The sequence below is a fragment of the Manacus vitellinus genome, unplaced genomic scaffold, assembly GCF_001715985.3.
Source record: "Manacus vitellinus isolate BGI_N305 unplaced genomic scaffold, ASM171598v3 scaffold_19_pilon, whole genome shotgun sequence".
Lineage (NCBI taxonomy): Eukaryota > Metazoa > Chordata > Aves > Passeriformes > Pipridae > Manacus > Manacus vitellinus.
In genome coordinates, this window is record NW_021939395.1 from 9,695,726 (window position 1) to 9,715,490 (window position 19,765).

At 42.9% G+C, this 19,765-nt stretch overlaps 1 protein-coding gene across 1 annotated transcript in view; it reads left to right on the top strand.

Moving 5' to 3' along the window:
* Window positions 1–19,765, top strand: part of NRK (Nik related kinase) — an 86,743-nt gene that overhangs the window by 20,707 nt on the left and 46,271 nt on the right. The window contains exons 2-8 of the mRNA XM_018070722.3: window positions 4,260–4,316; window positions 9,366–9,491; window positions 10,265–10,375; window positions 12,119–12,209; window positions 14,280–14,410; window positions 17,204–17,258; window positions 19,402–19,480. Coding sequence (XP_017926211.2) covers window positions 4,302–4,316; window positions 9,366–9,491; window positions 10,265–10,375; window positions 12,119–12,209; window positions 14,280–14,410; window positions 17,204–17,258; window positions 19,402–19,480 — 608 coding nt within the window. The 5' untranslated portion in view covers window positions 4,260–4,301. The remainder of the gene's footprint in view (window positions 1–4,259; window positions 4,317–9,365; window positions 9,492–10,264; window positions 10,376–12,118; window positions 12,210–14,279; window positions 14,411–17,203; window positions 17,259–19,401; window positions 19,481–19,765) is intronic.

The following is a 19,765-nucleotide window of genomic DNA, read 5'->3' on the forward strand; positions in this document are numbered from 1 at the left end:
AGGAACCGCAGGGCCACACAGATTTACCCAAGATGGGCTCAAAGTTCATCAGTGGGTTTTGAGCAGGAAATCTGCTTGCTCAAGTTCACTTTCGGTAAGAGCTTGCAGTGACAGCTGTGCCTTCACCTCGCTCCCAAAGGGCGAGTGGCCACAGGCTGCATCAGTTATCCCATAATTAATGCTTCTGGGTGAGGAAGACCTCTGGCATCTGAAGTCTCACACCTCCAACAGCCAGATCTGGCTTTCCAATGCAAACGTACAATATCCAGATCCCAGGCAGATCCCAGGAGTTAAGGTTGTGGTAGCTACCAGCTCTCAGGATTACAGTGCTGTGAAGGGTCACCTGGGAGCCCCGCACTCGTGTGCTGATACTGTGAGCTGGTTGTGTCTGTGCCTGGTGGTCTGCCAGCAGGTGTGTTTGATATGAAATTACCCTTCATGTGGGTACAAAGGTACAAATTGGCAGGTGTCCAAATCTTCTGGTTTCTGGGAGGTATCTCTGCACACAGGCATCTTGCAGCCTCGCCAAAGCCCCTGCTTCTTAAGTGAGGTGGTGCTTCTCGTTGCTGGCAGAACATGGGCACAAACAAGGACTTCTGCACAGTCAAACCCACCAGCTTGGTGCTGCCATGGTATCCTGCAGCAGCAGGCAGTTCCTGCCCTTCATGTGCACTTCTTCCTGCAGCGGTTAAATGGGGACAACTCCATCAGACCCAGAAACACGTGGTCACTGAACGAGTGCCCCTTGCCAAAAAGGAAGCATGTGATGGGACTGCCGTGGGCTGCCTTGGCATGGTGTGCAGCACTTTACAGGACAGCTGGCTTCTGTCGTCTGGACTTGCAATTGTCCGCTCTAGATCTGTCAGAAGCTGATGGGAGCTGTTTTCCACCTCTAGAAAGAGAGAAGTGTGCGGGATCTGGGAGGGAAACTGTCCAACTAAGCGCTCTGCCTGTGACCTGCAGCCTTACAATCTTATTGGGACCTGGCTTTCTTCTTGTAATCATGGCCCGAGCCAGGGACCTTCCAAAATTTTTATTTGGACCTAACAGGAAAAGGTGTGTTGTATGTGACTGAATGCATCATTTTGTAAATATACTTAATTCATGTAAAGCCCCTTTATCAGCTAATAGCTGACGGCTAGTGTTGCCACTCTTGTTTGATGTAAATAGAAAAGTACATGTCTTGACCCCTGGTAGAGGGCATAGATAAGCAGTTCCTTTATCTGATTGAGGTAAAAAGATAAATACACATCCAATAGGAATAGCTCTGAGCACTCTGCCCTATTCTCTGTATCTTTCCCCACAGAGATAATGCATAGCTGGAGCTCATCAGAACCAGATCTTTGGCATAAAGCATCTCCCATAAGTCTGGCTGCAATGAGCAGTATACAGATTTGAGAAATGTGTGTGCTGGCTCCAGGTTTGCTGAATGTTGCTTTAGTGACTAACTGGCAGCTACAGCAGACTTTATACGGAAATATTTTCTGGAGGAGTCCAGGAATTTAGCTGGACTCAAAGCTAATGGGAGAATTTTTTCCAACTTGGATACCTCATCAAAATGAAGGGAGGAACTTCAATTTTAGAAAGTCGTTAAGCTTCAGAATTTTTGATGTCTAAGCTCTGTATGAGCTTGATAGAGTTTAATGCTGTATTCTTGGGTAGGAATATGGTTGACTTGCAGATGTCTGTTGGATGTTTTGACTACATTCTCCAGAGTTGAAACCTGCTCTTACACTGAGCCTTTGGGTGAAAGATGAAACCTTTTATGAGGGAAACTGGCCCACAGACCATTCCAGCCCTCTGCTCAGTTTCTGGGGAAATGTGCAGGGGAGGATCTTGAATCACAACAAGCTGATTCTCTTTAATGATCAGGAGAGGATGGGCAGGGACAGAGGGCTCGGAGGGCAATGCCCCTTGTTCTTCCTCACATGTTTTATTAAATCAATAAGGATGAGCTTCTGCATGTCTTGTCACTGGAAGTGAGTCTTTTGGTCTCATTTGGTTGGGAAGCAGTTAAAACAACCAGTTTTCTCAAAACAATTTACACATGCTCAACTTAGTGGCTTCATCAGAAGCAGCAATGTGAGAGTTCCCATGAACTCTGGCTAACCTCTGAGATTTATTGATAAATGAAAAAAAATAAGGGTCCAGGCCCTGAAACCTTTCCTTGCTTAGGCACTAGTCTCAGTCTGTTAACAAGAAACCCAGGGCTGGGTTCAGGATATTTACTGCTTTTAGATATGTTAAGGAAAATTAACTTGAAACAGTTTGAAGTCATGTGCTGAATTCTAGCACTGGATGTCGGGAATGATCTGTTTCATTGTAGATTATAACATTTAATCCACATCAATTCTGAGAGTTTAAAAAACAAACAAACAAAAAACCGCCATCTCTATGCTTCGCTATAGTTATGAAAATTAGTATTGATTCTTTACATCATCCTTTGCAGAATCTAGAGCAGCCCAGGGGACACTCACTGTTTCAATGGCTTGGTTGCTGGTGACCTATGGTGGCCAGAGACATGGAATTACCATACTTGACTCCAGACAAACTCTGGAGTGAAGTCAGGGTGCCAGCGTGTCCAGCGTGGCTGTGCTTTGTGGAAGGCCCTCTCTCTCTCTGTATTGCCAAGGCATTCAATGCCTGGAAACATTTGCAAACAATGGCCTTCAAGAAAGGAGCTGTGGTTGTGCAGAGGAAGCTCAGTAACCCGGACTGACGTCAGCAGGGATGGATGCTGACTGAACACCGGCATCTGTCGGGATAGTGCTGGTCACTGCCCATCCACACTCACCCACAGAGGCTTGTGGGGGGAGAGCGCCCCATTTCCCTTCCTCCTGAGGTGTGTGATAATATATAAATCCTATCTCTTTATGAGAAAAAGCTTTGCAATCCCAGGAGTGCTTCCGTGGAAAGAGGACACTTATAAATATACAAAAAACTCAGCAGGATTTAGTTTTTTGTAAAAGAAAACATGACTGTGACATATCGCCCGAGAACGAGGAATCATTTTTCTTTGATGCAAAATTGCTTAGTCTTAGAAATAACACTTGTATGCAATTTTGTGCAGATAGGACCTGGGTTTTAAAATTACATCAACCCAGCTTTTAATTTTGCAGGTGTAAATTGCACCTGCAAATCATTTTGTCTGCAAACTGCAGCATTTCATATTTGATTTCCTGATTTCCTATGGCTTCCTTAACTGATGTTAGTTAGTTATTTCAATATACAGCTTTGCAGGCACTACTATTTCAGGAATAAAATTGCAGTCTCAAAGCTTCAAACCCATTTCTGAACATTTAATGGCAGTGAAGAGTTAGGACATATAGTAAATCTGCTGTTCATTCAAATCTTTTGATGCTATCCTCCAGTATGAGATGCTGGTTGTCATGGCAAAAGACTACACCTATGGTATCTATTGAGCAACTTGCTCTAACCAAACCAAGAAACTGCAATTTACAGCAAGATTCCTGGTTATGTTTCTAATACATGTTCTTGTGAATCACATTTTGTCAGTCTCAGTAGCAAGTTTGCTCTTTAAATACCTTTATTCCCTGTTACCTCCCTTTTACTAGTTCTGTTTTCAAAAACAAGCCAATCACCTAGTCTGAAGTTACCAGTTCTCTGTTGCTTAATGGTGACTGTGGGCTGTGGGCATTTCACTAGTGAAGTGTGTACATGTGTAGGCACCTACTCAGTCAAACCTGGGTGAGCTCCTCCCCACCACCACAGAAGATGACATTTTTAAATTCAAAGCCCCTGCATGCTTTTTGGGAAGTAGCTGAGATATAGTTAGCTCAGCTACAGTAAGAATTTTTAAAACTAAGCATTTCACAGTAAAAAGCACTAAAAAAAAAAAGTGGCAAAAACTCACATAGAGCTTTATAATTTCTTGGCATCCACGTACAGATTGATGTACTGAAACCTCGAGTTTTCCCTTTACCCTGAGGTGTACCAGGACATGTGGGGGTTCAAGGTGAGGTCACATCACCAAACTTCACTTTGGTAGTTTTGTAGCACCAAAAGGTTTTTTGTACATAGAATGATAGAATAATTTGTGTTGGAGGGAATCCTTTACAGGTCAGCTAGTCCAACCCTCTTGCAATGAGCAGGCACATCTTCAACTGAAACAAGTTGCTGACATGACTTTGAACATGATTGAAAGCGTTTACTCTAACCCAGTTGTTATATGCCTAATTTGTTGCTGTATTCATAGTTTACCTGTGTGTTTTACTTACAATCTTTTGTTATTTTAACAGGGTCGTCATGTTAAGACCGGGCAGCTAGCAGCAATCAAAGTGATGAATGTTACTGAGGTGAGTGCTAAACCAAAAATAAAAAAGGTTGTTATTATGGTGCAAGGAAAAGTAAATAATCAGATCATTAGAAGGTGGAGAGCTTGTAAAAGAAGATCCTGTGGTATAAATTATGCTTGCTGAACACTGGTTTGTGTTTTATAAAGTACTGAGAGGTGTTAACAACCAGATTTTTCAACTGTACCTGACCAATGGTGACAAAGTGATAAGGGAATGCACTGCCATATATTTTGGTGGCAAATAATAACAAAGAGAAGAAGTCTCTTGCTACTTATTTCTAGTTGATTATCTGTTTCCAGAGATAACAAGTAAAAGATTTCCTGTAGCTCTGCACTGCCCCTGCTGTGTTTCATCACATCCTATCCCCTCACCAGCCATTTCTGAGTAGCTGCCCTGACAGTCAGCAAGCAGGAACATGTTAGAAATGCAAATGTAGCACTTTTTATTGTGATTTGACAGATGAGAGAAGGAGACAGTTTAATTGGCACTGTCCCTGCTCACATTTGTAAAGTGGTGTCAGTGCTGGAACAGAGTGTTGAAAAAGTTGCTAAATATTGTTTTTTCTTTATCCTTTGAAGAGCACAACCAGTAGTGGGTCCATCAACAGTGCATGAGGGCTGGTCAAAGATGTCACTTGTGGACTGTCATGTTAACACCAGTGACAGTCCCTTCCTTGATGAAACAATTGAAGAAAAAACTGCAGGAAGGGAACCTTGGAAAGATTTCCTTCCCTTTGCTATGCATAACAGTTTCCTTTGTATGCAAGTATCAAACTGTAGCATGCAGTAGTGCCTTCTTGCTTGGCAACAGAATTTAAATGCAGCACAACCATATGGTCCAGCTTCAGGAATCACCTTGGTAAACTTGCATGGTTCTGGGAGCAAAAACCAGCTCCTTAAGTCTGATTTGCTGCTTCTTTGCAGGTTAGACAACCAGCATCATACTGGGGAACCTGTCCCATTGCTTGAGGGGTAGTGGTAGCAGATCCTGCTGTTTTCACATTGGGTCCCTTCATGCAAAGATTTGGGAGTTGAGTGGGGACCATGTTGGTGCAGCTGCTCAGAGGGGTTTTCCCTGATGCTAGTACCCCACTAAACCCTGAACAATTCCAGCTCAGCTGTTCTCGAGTGTTTCTGCTTTCTGGCCTTGGCACAGGGGGAGTGCAAGGCTTTCTGCTGTTATTTCCACTTTCCCAGTGCAGGGTTGGCTGTGTTCCTGCTGCTAGGGCACAGGCTGGCAGACCTGGATGCAGTCCATTCTGCTACTTCTGTCTCTTGTTCACCAAAAGATTCTGATTCTTTCACCAAGTCTACCGGGTTTCTCTTTCCAGCAAGAAGTCATTTTATCAGAAATCACCTGACCAGCTGCAGCTGTGATTGTTCAGATTTGGGGCACACCAAGAGCTAAGCAAATTTGCCCTTTGCTGTCATGAGCTGCAGCCCTGGGCCGGGTTCTTAAGAGCAGCAGCAGGATGCTGTGGTCATTGTGGGATCCTCTGGACATCTGTCAGGAAGTGCTGCCGTGTCGTGTTGCAGGGGTGGGGGGGGAGCCCTTTGAAATGGTTAAAGGGGAGCTGATGGCAACGTGCACTCATGTGCCTCTCCATGCAGGCTCTGCTTCCTGTTATTTGATGGAGCCAAGCAAGCAGAGCGCTTGCAGAGGGATTGGATTCTTGCTGCTTGTCTCTTCAGCTGTCGGTGCAGGTGATCAAAGAGCTCTTTGGCAGCACATCGTTCTCTCTCTGTCTTTGCTTTCATTCTTTGTAGAGAGCAAAATAACATTTAGATGTGAAACTTGTTGTTAGACCTGCCCCAGTACTAAGGGGTCTCTTGGTGCAGTATTTATCAGCTGATATCTTGTTTCTATTTGAGATCAGAGGCGTGTGCTTTCTGGTTTTGTGCTTCCTAATGCCATTGCAGATAGGCCCACATCTTCAAAAACAGCCTTTGATCATGAGCCTGTCATCTTTGTGCATGAAGCCATCTGTGCCCAGGAACATGTAGGTTTGTGAAAGGAAACAGTTTTTTGCACCTGCACATCTGCGAGCCTGTTTCCTTTTCTTAAGCAGCAATTATTTATGAGCAGGTTTGTAGACCCCTGAGAGATGGGGCTGATGGTAACGCTGACAAGAGGGTGGTGGAAAGTGGAAATCCTGAGCATGGACATGCACTGAGAAGCTGAGGGTGCTTTTGTCCCCAGTCACCCTGCTTGGAGGATGTTGTAGCACTGAGACTTAGCAAGTCCAGATTCAGTTCCTGGCCAGGCCTCAGACATGACCCACAGGGCAGAATCACTCACGTTTTACCCTTCTGCCTTGGTTTTTCCATGGCACAGAGTAATTTTTCCAAAAATCACTCAAGCACTGGGAAGCCAGAGTGCATTTGTCTGTGAAATGCCCAGCTGCTGTTCTGTGCAGCCCTTTCCTTACAGACTGACTGCTATTTGAAGCTCAGCCTGCTGTCTGCCCTAAGCAGTGTCTCCCCAAGGCATTCAACCTGTACCGCCCAGTGTTACCTGTGCAGGCACATGTAGCTGCCTCTACAGGCAAGGATGGGCAAGAGAAGAAGAAGCAGGTGCAGGGTAAATAGATAGAGCAGGAACTGCATCATCTTGCTGGTGCTGGGAAGGAAGCATTACACACGTGCAGCTACTCTTTACTCTTGCCAGTGGGTGTGGAAGAGCCTACTGGGTATCCTGGCTGTGTTCACAGACAGGGTCATGCTTGGCTTTGTTCTAAAAACATAGAGGTGAGATTGCAGAGGAATGGAAAGTACTCAGGTGCTGTGCCAGCATGGTTCCAACATCTAGCAAATTAGCTGGGCAAAGGAAGAAGAGCTGAAAAATAGGCAGCAGCTCTGAGGAAGTGGTTGGGATCTGCCAGCTCCCTCAGGGGAACTTTGTGAAAGCTGCAGGCTGGTGCTGAGGGCACAGCAGGGAGCTCTGCCTGTGCAAAGTTCATGCAGATGGGAAGAGTTAAGAAAACCCCAAACCCTTGATGTCTGTAAAGATTTTAAGTAATCTGGGGAAGGCCTTTACCAAAGATGAATGTTTCCCCTCTACGTTTGGTTCTCCTGTGGCAGAAGGAGTGGGCAGGATTCAGGAGGGACAGCAGCAGGGGGAAAGGAGTAATCTTCCCTGTTTTCTGCTTTTCTTCCCTAAAGATCCAGAAACTCGTTTAGATGACAGGACCCTTGTGGTCAGGTCCAGGATGACAGTTCCCATGTCCTTATTGTCTGCCTGCTCCTCACCTGCCTGTTTACACCCTTTCATGTGCACTCTCCGGAGTCCCAGTTCTGTCTCTCCTCCCAGAAAGCATCATCATGAGCTCTCACCTCATCCTCTGGCCATGTACAGGGAGAAACAGGACCCTGGTCATGGAGGATTTCCTGCCTGCTGTCTAGAAGTCAGCTCTGATTTGTCCTGGAGACTCCAGGTGCTGCATGGAGCTCCTCCTTACCCTTGATAATTCAGTCATACAACATCCAGAGCTGTATTAAGCCAAAGAGCAAGGGTCCTCCTTTTTCCTTAACTGCATACAAAAGATAAATGGAATATATAGTGTAATGTGTGCAGCTAGAGAGCCTGTGTTCAACAAAGAGACTGTTCTGAAACCTGAAATACTTTATTTAGCTTTGAGTTATTTTACATTTCCCATTTCCTAAGGCTTAATACAATTAGGCTTTGGTCTGGTAACGTGTCTCCTATGGATTGTTACTCGGGAAAACTTATTGGTCCCCCTCTGTTGGGAATGATTTTTGTGTGGTCGGGTTTAATACGACACATAATATTCTTGAAGGGAATTTGGCTTTAGCTTGTCAGGCCTTAATGTGTTACTCCAGGTATAGAAAGGACAATGTGTCTGGTTTTGTAAGCAGTCTGTTGTGATGGTTAAAGGAATGCTTCGATGGCAAAGCTACTGGAAAATAGAGGAAAAGTGCAGAAAAATGTCCTGTGGGGCTGAGTTGTTCTTGCTGCCTCTTTTTTCTTTTTTTTTCCCTTCAGCTAGTATGTGCTGACTGAGATGTTTTGCAGAAAGGTAAATTAATTTTCAACTTGGTCGTACTCCTTTTTACTGATGGAGGGATACCTTGCAGCACCACTTGTTTCCTATTAAAGTGAATGAGATGGCAAAATTGACGTGCACTTCTCTGGGTGTTATGCACCATAGCAAACAGGCTGGATCTGAGGGGCCTCTTCAGATCAAGCAGTCTCTCTGAAAAAGGGTATTTCCTTCTAATGTAGTTATAACAACTTGTATTTCCATTAGTTGTCTTGTTGTGCACAGTGCTGTACTGGGCAGAAGGGAATGTCTGAGTGGACTGAAACAAAGACCATGGGAAAACTGGTGCCTGGAAGGGAATGTCCAGAGGTGTACTTAGCTCCCCGTATGCCAGAGACTTCACTGATGGCATGATGGAATGGAGAGAAAGCCTATGGTGCAGGTAGGGCAGCCTCACAATTGTAAGGAAAGAGCAGATCCCAACCCTGGCTGGCACTGGAATTTGATTTGTGGCGAGTCACCTCCTCCTTGGCTTTGGTTTCCTCCCAGCAGGACCCTCCACACGACTGGGAAGATGAATTGGCTGATGTGTGCACTAAGTGCTTTTCCAAGTATTTAAGTAATGGAGTGTTAGGAATACTTTTGTTTTTGTTTGAATCTGATTAGTTTCTCTGAGACTAAATTACTGCATACAGAAACCACAGGTGGGGCAGTAACAGGTCCTGTGTAAGCTCCCTGAGGAGACAACATGCGATTTTTGTGCCCCAGTGGGGACATTTTTGATTCTTTAGGTCAATTTAGCAATTCCTTGTTCAAGACCTGTGGATCAGGGTGTTTCAGTTGGCAGTTTAAGAGGTGTCCATCAGTTGCAGTCTCATAATTCCAGGATAACTCTGATCCAATCTCCTGCTCAAAACAGGGTCAGCCATGGAATCAGCCCAGGTTGCTCAGGGCGCTTCCAGATGAGTGTTAAAGCCTCCAAAGACAGAGGTTGCTTTCCTTGGTGATCTGTGGTCACCTAAGGAGCCTTCTGCTCTCTTCTGTTACAGAATGAAGAGGAGGAAATCAAGCTGGAGATAAATATGCTAAAAAAGTACTCCCATCACCGGAATATTGCTACATATTATGGTGCTTTTGTAAAGAAAAGTCCTGCAGGTCAAGATGATCAGCTCTGGGTAAGTGTTCAGTGTTGTTTCTCTTCAGTAGATTTACAGCTCCTTCCTTAGAGCTCCAGTGTGCTTGGCTTGGACTCTGTCTCAGCAAAGCTCTGAAATCATTGTTCTGAAGAATAACATATAAAAGAGAAAAATTACTCCTCCCTAGACATCTTCCATCCCCTATGATTTCCTTTGAGGATGGGTATAAAGTACGTTATGATACTTGTGACTTGTGCTGTCATTTTGATTTGTTGTTTGAGTCTTCTTTTGGTCCAAATTAAACACTTCTGTATTTTTTTTTACAAAAGTGAAAGAGCTTGTCCTTTTCCTCTCCTCTCCTCCCCTTTTTCTTCTTGCTTTCCTCTCCTTTTTTCAGTTGGAAAATAAAAAAAGGAGCAGCGGAATTGGCAATAAAGCAAAGAAGAATAATGAATCCTCCAATTTTTTGGAGGCAAGATTTTTAAAGCTCTGCAGCAAAGTGAGAAATTTCAAATTTTTAAAAAATTCTCATGTTTTTTGGTGCTATTAGCTCTTGCTTTTCTGATTTTGTATTTTATATATAAAACCCCCTACCTATAACCTGCAATAGGAGAGGAACACTACTGAGTTCTTTTATTTATTTAGCAATGTGTGTGATTCAGGAAATGAAATTTTAAGTCACTTGGCATCCGGGAAGGCCACCTGTGGTTTGCCACACCTGGGTTGTGGTGAGGTGGGTGTTTGCACATGGCATCTCTGCTGGGAGCCTGGCAGAGGTGTGGTGAAGGTGCACTGTGTTTGTCTCCCTGCAGCTGGTGATGGAGTACTGTGGTGCAGGCTCTGTCACTGACCTGGTAAAGAAGACAAAAGGGAACTGTTTCAAGGAAGACTGGATTGCTTACATCTGCAGAGAGGTTCTCAGGGTGAGTCCTGCCAGCAGAGCTTTGATGCTCATTTGCAACAAAAAGGGCTTTTCAAGCTTTTGGTTGCTAAAATAGGTCACTAATGAGCATTATTGTTTAAAGGTTGTGATCCATGGGGCTCGTGGTCTGTGGTCCTTGAGTTCAGAAGAGCCTTAAGAGCCGGCTGCTTGACATCCCACATTGTTGTAGTTAATCCCATTTTCTGTATGAAGAACAGAAAATTCCTGTTTCCTATGGCAAATAGCCATATTCTAAAATTCCAGACACTGGGCCTCTAGAAAAATAAATAAATTTTGTGTTTTCAGTAAGTCTGTCCTCTGCATCAGGAGATGTTCCTGCTCATTTGCTTCAGCTGTTCACGCTGTGTAAGAACTTTCTGTTCATAATTCCTTTACCTACACACATTCAAGGGTCCCTTTTCCACACTATTAGAGACTATTTAGTTGACTAAACACCATTCCAAAATCTTAAAGGTGGCCCTGCTGGGACAGTATTCCCCAAGACAATTCTTGGGGCTATATTTCATTCTATGCAGGCTTAGGGCTGCTTTTTTTTTTTTTCCTGGGAAGTACAGAGGATAAAACAATTCCCAAGTGTAATCTAGTGAACTAGCCTGGAAAAAAAAATATAATGTTGGAACCTGTCATTCTGAATTCAAAACCCATTACAGGGTTACTGATCCATCTTCCTTGTAATGGAGTTTTACATCTTTTCTAAGTAATGGTAAGATAAACGTGTATTCTGGGAGTTGGAATTCAAATGGCATGCCAAAGTAATGCTTGAATAGGGGTAAAACTTTGTTCTAGGAGTTGAGAAATGTGCTCAGTAGAGAGCATTGGCCATCTTATGGGGATTTGGCACTAGTCTGCAGATTATAATAACTATACTGGAGAGTGTGGGGAGGGCTCTTCTGCAAAAGAAAAAATCCTTAATGGTGTGGTCAGGTTGCTAAAGCAACTGATGTTAAAACATTTGATTTACCCTCATGCAACTGAAAGCCACAACAGCGTGTTTGTAAAAACAAGAGATTGGATTTAATCATGCCGGTTTCAAAACATAATGGCCCAGTTGCACATGGATTGACAGTGTTTCCTTCTGGAAAATTTACAAGGTGGGTGAAAGCTCTGTTTGAAGCCATTAATATTGGAGAGGCTAAATGTTTTGTGTGAAGCATCTCTGGCTTACTGTAATGGGTTATTTCAGCATGTTCCTTCATATCTGTGCTAGTTCAACCATGGGCAGTTTTGAAATGAAGGAGAACGTAGCAAATATGAGCTGATTGAAAACAATACTTGCTGCATCCAAAAAGAGGTCTGACATGGTATTTTTAACTTTCTGTAGTGCATTTACCATTGAATTTACCATTTTGCTGAATGCTGGTCTCTGGTCCTCATACAGAGCATTCTGCTTTGTTCTTTTTCTCTTTGGTCTGCTTTTAGCACGTAGTGTCAGGAGCATCCCTTGATTATGAGACAGAAGTTTAAAGTATTTCTACCTTGTTCTCTTCACACTTGACTTCAGAGATGCTCCACTGCTGTCAGATCTGTGGCAAGGAAGTCAATCAAACTTGCAGTTGCTGTCCTCTGTCCTCCCCCAAAATGGGCTCTTCATGTTGCTAGTAGCGTCTAAAGGATTTTCCTTACAAATAAAGTCTGAGAAGAGTAAAAGTGCAAAAAGGCAACAGTGTCACACTAATGGTAATAATGTTAGGAAAAAAATAAGGAAAGTGTGGTTTTCTTTTAGGGCTTGGCACATCTTCATGCTCACCATGTCATCCATCGAGATATTAAAGGACAGAATGTTCTTCTCACAGAAAATGCAGAAGTCAAATTGGGTAAGTTCCCTTAAAGGTGGGCTAGAAACCTGTTTGTTAAAGTGTAAGATTTCCATTTTGTCTCTGAAAGAACCTTCAGTAACCTAAAAGCAACAGGTATGCAAAGTATCATTAATGGTTGTGCCTGTAAGGTGCCTGTCAGGTAGAAAAGGCTGAAAATGTGACATGTTCTGCAAGGATGTTACTCACAGCCTGTGGGGAATCCAGCTACTTCTGGTCAGTCAAACACAGATCCTGTCTAGTAAGTCACAGCAGCATCAGGCCTTCACAGCTGATCTCAGCATGCAGAGACTTCCAAAGTAAAAAAGTAGTGGGAACAAATTACACTAATCCATTTATTTCTCTAAGGGAAGTGGTCTTAGAGATTTTTATAAGTCTGACAATATGTGAAATTACTCATGTGTAAGGGCTACCACTGAGCTCATAGTCATCTTTCCAAAAATTTGGAGGGTTTACTCACTTCCTTTACTTCCTGTGACATGTCAGTGTTGACAACTTGTGAATTCCTAAGACTAAACTCAAGTATATATCTCTCTTGAGGAGGGCATGTCTTTCATGTTTTGGAAAGACATCACAGGGAATGCGTGGCAGTGGAGAAGTCTCAAGGGAAGCACTTCTCTTATTTGTGGTGATCTTTACTGTCCCTCTCTCTTTAATTGAAAAAATTCACTGCAGAGTTGGAAAACAAAAATAATAAACATCGCTTGTGGATGTGGGGTGGGATGTTTGCTTGGAACAAGTGAAAGTAAGTACTTTAAATCTCATTATGGTTTAACCTTGTGGCAAAAACTGAAGTCCAAGGGAGTTTTGCCTTGTATTAAACAAAGGCAGGATTTTGCTTATAGTATCTAAAACATATGAACTAGCTGTCAACTGGTCCCTCTTAAAACAAGTGAGATGGGATAGTTGGGTGTGTTTATGGTCTTGTATAGTTACTAGTCCCACCATTCTCCACATGGTTGACAAGAAAGTTAAACCTTTCTTACTCTGGGTAAAGATGAAACAGATTTACTAAGTACAACAATTAAAAAAAAAAACAAACCACAGTTGTTTCCAGATATATTTAGCTTGTGTGTCTTAAGCCAAAGAATCTAGAAAGCCAAGAGGTCCTCAATCCAGTTCCGTTCCACTTCAGTGTAAGAGTGCACACTTCCCATCAGAAGCACAGAGTGCACGATGATCCCAGGGGTCAGGTCCACCTTATTCTTGGAGAAGGTTTGCTAAGCAGGCACATTAAATTATAGTAGTAAAAATGATTGAGGTTTGCAGATGATCTGCAGTGAGGCAACATAAATGGGAAAATCTGTTCCTTGATGGCAACCGCAGGGCTGTCTCCTTTCAGTCCTTTCTTTTCCCTGCTAGTTTGCCTCCTCTATGAATGCCCCTCCAGTGCTATGCCCAGTGGATCCAATTAATGTATCTCAGAGGGTTGTTCAAAGGGAAATACAGTCACATAATTATTTGGTTTCCTATTTGAACAAAAGCATTTTGCTGTACAGTCCTGATGAATGTAAAACGCTTTTCAGTGCAAGGAGCACCACACGATTCTCATTGTAATGAGTCTAAGATCAGAATAAAGTAGTAGACTCTCTGTCTTGTTTCAAGATACTGTATGAGTGTAGAGAAGGAGTTACTCCAGACACTTCAAAATGAAGTGATGTGATGGTTCTTTGCAGCTTTCACAAGTTGGCCATATTAGACACATCCAAATTTGCCTTGTCTGTAGATACTATTTTTACTTTCGCACACTAGTCCTACTCAGTGTAGTGTTTAAATTAAGCATAAATTATTCTAAAATGTCTTCATAGCCCAATTCATGTTGCTGTAACCTGCCTGGCAGATTTAGCATGCTGTTTATTTGATCCTTTATTTGATCAAAAAGAAGGAGGGGGAAAAAAAAAGGAAATTAAATTTCAACTCTTGGACAAGATGTGCTGGAGGAACTTGGATTTGATACACATTTTAGCCCAAAGATTTGGTATTCCAAACAGGATGAAAGTAACCAAGCACACACTCTGCCATGTGAATACAACTTTTTACTGATTTCTTCACCTCTTCTTGGCTTTTCAGTGGATTTTGGTGTAAGTGCTCAGCTGGACAGGACTATTGGGAGAAGAAACACATTTATTGGCACACCTTATTGGATGGCACCTGAGGTCATTGCTTGTGAGGAGAACCCAGACTCTACATATGATTACAGGGTACGTGTTAAACTCTGCATAAGGTACAAAAACATGCAGGTTATTGCTGAAATTCTGCTAATTTGAAAAGTTCAAACTTCCTGCCTTTTAAACCACAATAGTACTAGAACTGCACAAATAGAAGTATTTGTAATATGTGGGTGGAGGCTCTTTTTAAGATTGGAGTTTCATTATTAATTATTTTTTGTGAATTGTTAATACATGAAATACACTTTCACGATCTTCTGTGCAAGAAAAAAGTACTGATATATGAAGGTTGCAGGTCTGGATAGAAAAGAAAGGAAGAGAGAAGTTCCAAAGGAATACTTGGAGTAGTGTAATATGAACATGGCAAGTGGCTGCACTCTGTAATAGAGCTCTGTACTCAGCTGTGAATCCCGAATTAATTGGCAGTAATTAGTATCACTTCACTCATTTATGAGCATGTGACTGGAAGAGGTTTCCCATACCAGAATGATTTCTGGTCATTGACAGGGTGGCTGAGGTGAGAAGGCACAGAATATCCTGTATTTCAGTTTGTGTCCATTGCCTCTTGTCCAGTCACTGGACACCACTCAGAAGTCTGGCTTGGTCATTCTTACTTCCCTCCTGGTAGGAATTTGTACCCATGTATGAGATCCCTCTTAGCCTTCCCTTCTGCAGACTGAACTGGTCTTTCTCTCTCTGCCCAGACCCTCCCAGCTCCAGCACCTTAAGCACCTTTGTGGCCCTTCACTGCATCCCCTCCAGTGTATCTATGACTTTTTTACTGGGGAGCCCAAGAACAGCTATTAAGCACTTTTTCTGGTTTTCTTCCTAACCCATAATATGTTGATGCTGTTCCAAAGAGACTCACAAAGCTTATTCTTTGTCCTCTGGCCTCTTTCCAGCAGTGTTGTCATTTGTCTGCCTACACTTTCCATGCAGGATATTTTCCAGAGATGGCTTTCTGAGCAGACATCTTCTGGGTGACCCTGCAGTCACTCTTTTAGTTCAGGTGCTCTCTTCATTGCCACTTGGCACCTCTAGTTCCAATTGCAGCTTCAGAAATGTTTATGAGAAGAACCTGTTACTGCTTCCATTTCCTGCTGATTCAGGGGCTGTGATTCTCCCTTGCTGAGACCTTCTGTGCTGCACTGGCAGAGTGAGGTCATGTTGTGTGTCTCAGTCATGACCAAAGAATGTTCTTGGATTTTATTTTTCATACCATACCAATCTTCTGAAAACTCAAATTATTTCTTGTCTTCATTCCCTGTCCCCAGTCGATTTTCTTCTCAGAATGTGTACTTATCAGAAGATAGTTATAAAGAATGTGCACTCCTAATTCTAGAGGTTTCTTTGCCGTCAGTAATAATCACAGTTTGTCAGTTTTCAAATAGATTCTGCAGATGCTAGTTTAAAACTGATCAGCAGAGGGTTTTGGAAGCACTTATGCAAACAGTGCTATGACTCAGAAGGTGGCACAGGGCCGGTCTTTTCCACAGAGATTTATAGCTGATAGGTTGAGCTACGTAGCAGGAAGCCACTCTGTAACTTCTTGGTCTTAAAAGAAAAAAAAAAAGAAGCCAAAAGAGTAAAAATATATACACATAAATATGTGTGTATACACACCAAGCTTTACAAACACTCTTCATCCTCCCTGTCACCTGTCTGCCTCTTGTGCTTTGGAACTCCAAAAGTCTTTGTAGCCTGTTTGTTTCTCTCATTGTCCCAAAACCTGTGGTACTATCCCAGTAGTCATTTACTTAATAACAGGTCCGGATCATGAATCCATGAAATTCCCACTGGTTTTGTTGTCAAATCCCTTCACAAACTGTGATGTGAACTCACTTCCAGCTTGTGTAAAGAGTTCAGAGCAGCTGGACTGAGAAGGCTCTTTTGATAAAGTCAGGTTTAGTTAGAGAGCTGTGCTGTGTCTGAGCTGCTATTTATGTAATGGTTTATTCCCTCTAATCTTTGAAGGTTTGTTTTCTGTTGCCGTGTTTTTTAAAAGATAGTTTTGGAGAAGCTCTGCGAGTTGGTTTGGTCGCGTGCCTCTCATTTGGCTACATTTAGACACAAAGAAATAGTGAAATAATGCACATGATTAATCAAGTGGAAACCTGTGAAGTTTTTACAGTCACTGGTGGTGTTTACGATTTACCTTCATCATTAAAACCTGGCCCTTGGCATCCAGATCAGCTGATAAAGGGAACTCCACTCTGTTAGCTGGGCTGAACATATGCTGCAGCATAAATCTGACTGCATGCTGTGCTCTCATGTGCCCAAAAACGCGGGGCCGGAGATTTTGTAGACAGAAAAAGTCAGACCCTAAGTCCTGAATATAATTTCTGTTCCATCAGTGTAGAAACTCAGCAATGACTGCTCTGAAATAAGCATTAAGACCAAGAATTTTTGGGGCCAGAAGGAGGAGGGCGAGGCACTGCTGTGTCTCACTACCTCATGAAAAGAGATTTAAGACATATATTTAAGTGGTGCCTGCTATGTTCTGGCTCTTGTTTTTTGAATGCAGAAGGTCTGCATTTTGAGGCTGGCTGCTTAAATGATGACTCAGCTGTTCAGAGTTGCATGGGAAATGGGAAGCTTCTGGCTATTAGCACATTTCCTAAAAGCTCAGTAGGGAGTGGGAGGGAGCAGAATATATGTCACTCCAGCTAAAACAACATGATCCAGGAGAGATCTAGGGAAACTGTAAAAAAAAAAACCCAAAAAACAATAAACCAAAGAAAACCCCAAAACCTAAAAATCCAGAAGAAAACAAACAAAAAAGCTTGAATGCTGCAAGCTGCAATGTACATTGTTTCTTTCCTGCAGAGTGACCTGTGGTCTCTGGGAATCACTGCTATTGAAATGGCTGAAGGAGCTCCTCGTAAGTGATTTGGTATAAAGGTGGGGGGGGATCTGTGCTTTGTAACATGTTCTGTGTTAAAATAACTCATGCTTGGCTAACACATAGATTTACAAAATTCTGGTTCTGTCTGTATCTTTAAAAATAATCTATGACTTTTTCTCCTTTGGACTGTTTTGCTTTCCTGTTCCTTTCAGACCTTTTCAGTCTATATTTTGATTCCTTGCCTTCATTTCCTAGGGAAACAAAATTTATTTTTTTTGAAGCTCTTGTTAGCATCGCTTTGTTGACCGCTGCCTGTGGGTTCAGCTGAGCAGAAGTGATTGACATGTTAGCAGAAAACGTTGACAGGAGTGGCTTTTGGTTTAGGTCAATAAAAATAATTATGGCAGTAGGAGAAGGTAGGCCTAAAGGTTATGTTTTTACTCTGTACAGTTTTTGGGATTAATACTGTGTTTTCTCACGTGTAATGGCTTTGGTCCATGACCACATTCTCAACTTGGCAGCAGATTGCCATAGTTTTGCAGCCTGCCCCTGCCTGCCAGGTGTCCCTCTAGCTCCTCCAGTGAGCCTCTGGCAGCAGAGACCTGTGGATGCAAAGTCCCTGTGTGTTGTGGTTTCCATGGGGGACTGGCTGCTTTGCCCTAGCTCCCACAGAGCAGATGGGATGTGATGGGGTATCCAGTCACTGCTGAGAGCACGGGGGATGAAATAAATCATGCTCTGGCCTGAGCCTGAGAGCATGGAGGCTGTGTTTTTAAAAAACACAATTGGCTGTTCTCCCATCAGACTTGGCTTTCAGCAGGAGCCAGCTGGAGTTCAGGAGCACTTTCAGACCCTGTGCTTCAGCATAACTGAAGCTTGGTCCTGAGACATGAATCCATGGGGAGTTTTCTTTGAGAGACTTTGTAGCTTTGCATGCCAGTTCCTCATGCCTCTTGTATTTGATGTTTTCCCTAGTTTTGACAGGGAAATGCTGTGGATTAAATTCTGTTGCATTGTGTTTTGTATACTGTGGTACAGCAGTGTCTGGGACCCAGAGGTAGAAACTAGACTTCTTCTGTCCCCCATCTCCACTGTGTCATGTATTATTGACAATACAAAGGAAAAAGTCAAAACCAGAACCCAAATGTGAGAAGTGATAGCAGGTGGATGCAGATAGAGAAATTAATAGAAAGCAGGGAAGGGTTTACCAGAGCAGTCTTCTCACTTGTACTAATGCTGTAATGCTGTAAGTCCATTCCTATTAAAAGAATCACTGCTGGACACCTACATATCATAAGAAATCAGCCTCTGTGTAGTTCCTATCAGTCCCCATTCAGTAGCTCTGTACAGTGAAGGCCAACCTTTGACCCCTGATGTTTCTCCATGGCAGGTGGAGCACACTCATAATTCCATACAAAATGCCTGAGATAGATGAGACGTGACAGTATTTACTTTATGCAGAGTTCTTCATAGCTTCAATTCCCACAACAGTAATGCTGAAGAGAAGTACACTGGGCTGGAGAGAAACCAGCATCTGAATGAATGCAGGAGTAGAATCTGTTGCAGATTGCCTAATAATGGTGCTCACACTGCCAAGCACAGAATAGATGAACTGTGTGCTCAGTCATTCCACGTGATGCAGGTTATGAGCTCCTCGCTTCGCATCAGCTTTTCTTCATCCTGCATTTTCTCATATGCCATGAACAATGTAGTGAAGAGCTTGGTTAAAATGGAGCTTATCATTTATCTGAACCATAAACCAGACATAATGACTAGATAGGTATTTCAATCTCAGCTTTAACTTCTGTGTATGTAAAAACATGCTTTGGCATCTGAGAAAGGTGAGCTTTTTTTATGTCCCTCTGAAGCATTATATATATCAAAAATATGAAGGAAGTTTTGCTTGTTTGTGCCTTGCAGCTTTTCTTTCAAATCTCTTTTATCTGGAAATTTCTGTGTGTTCAGAGACTTGATTTCTTGGCTGTAGTGTGAATTCTGTTGACTACTGGTGTGGTTCTGGGGCAGGTGCTGTGGTGTTTGAAGTGGGGATGTTTGTGGAGGACTGTTCCTCTCTGTTGGTAGAGCCAGTCTCATGGCACAGCTGGGTTAGCATGGTCTGGCTGTGGGAGGGACACAGGGAGGACATGCACCGTTCAGTAATTTGTGGTTTCTTTTGCAGCCCTGTGTGACATGCACCCCATGAGAGCTCTCTTCCTCATCCCACGGAACCCACCCCCAAAGTTGAAATCCAGAAAATGGTAAAGACATGTGTAAAAGAACCCTATAGTTCTGGCTTTTGCATTGGACTTAGAAAGATTTTTGAACTCACTTGTCCAGAGACAATGATCCTGTTAAATCTTACAGTGATCTAGGAGGTGTTTCCTAGGCTTTTGCTGGTGCTGGGTTAAGCCAGAGGGCAGATATAGTTTACCTTTGGGAAGCAACACCTTTCTTTTGAACTCTGTCTAAACTGCAGCAGTTGTTTAATTTTTGTGTTTGTGGCTGAAATTGCAGGATAGGCAAGGAAGGCTAAGATGGGCTGC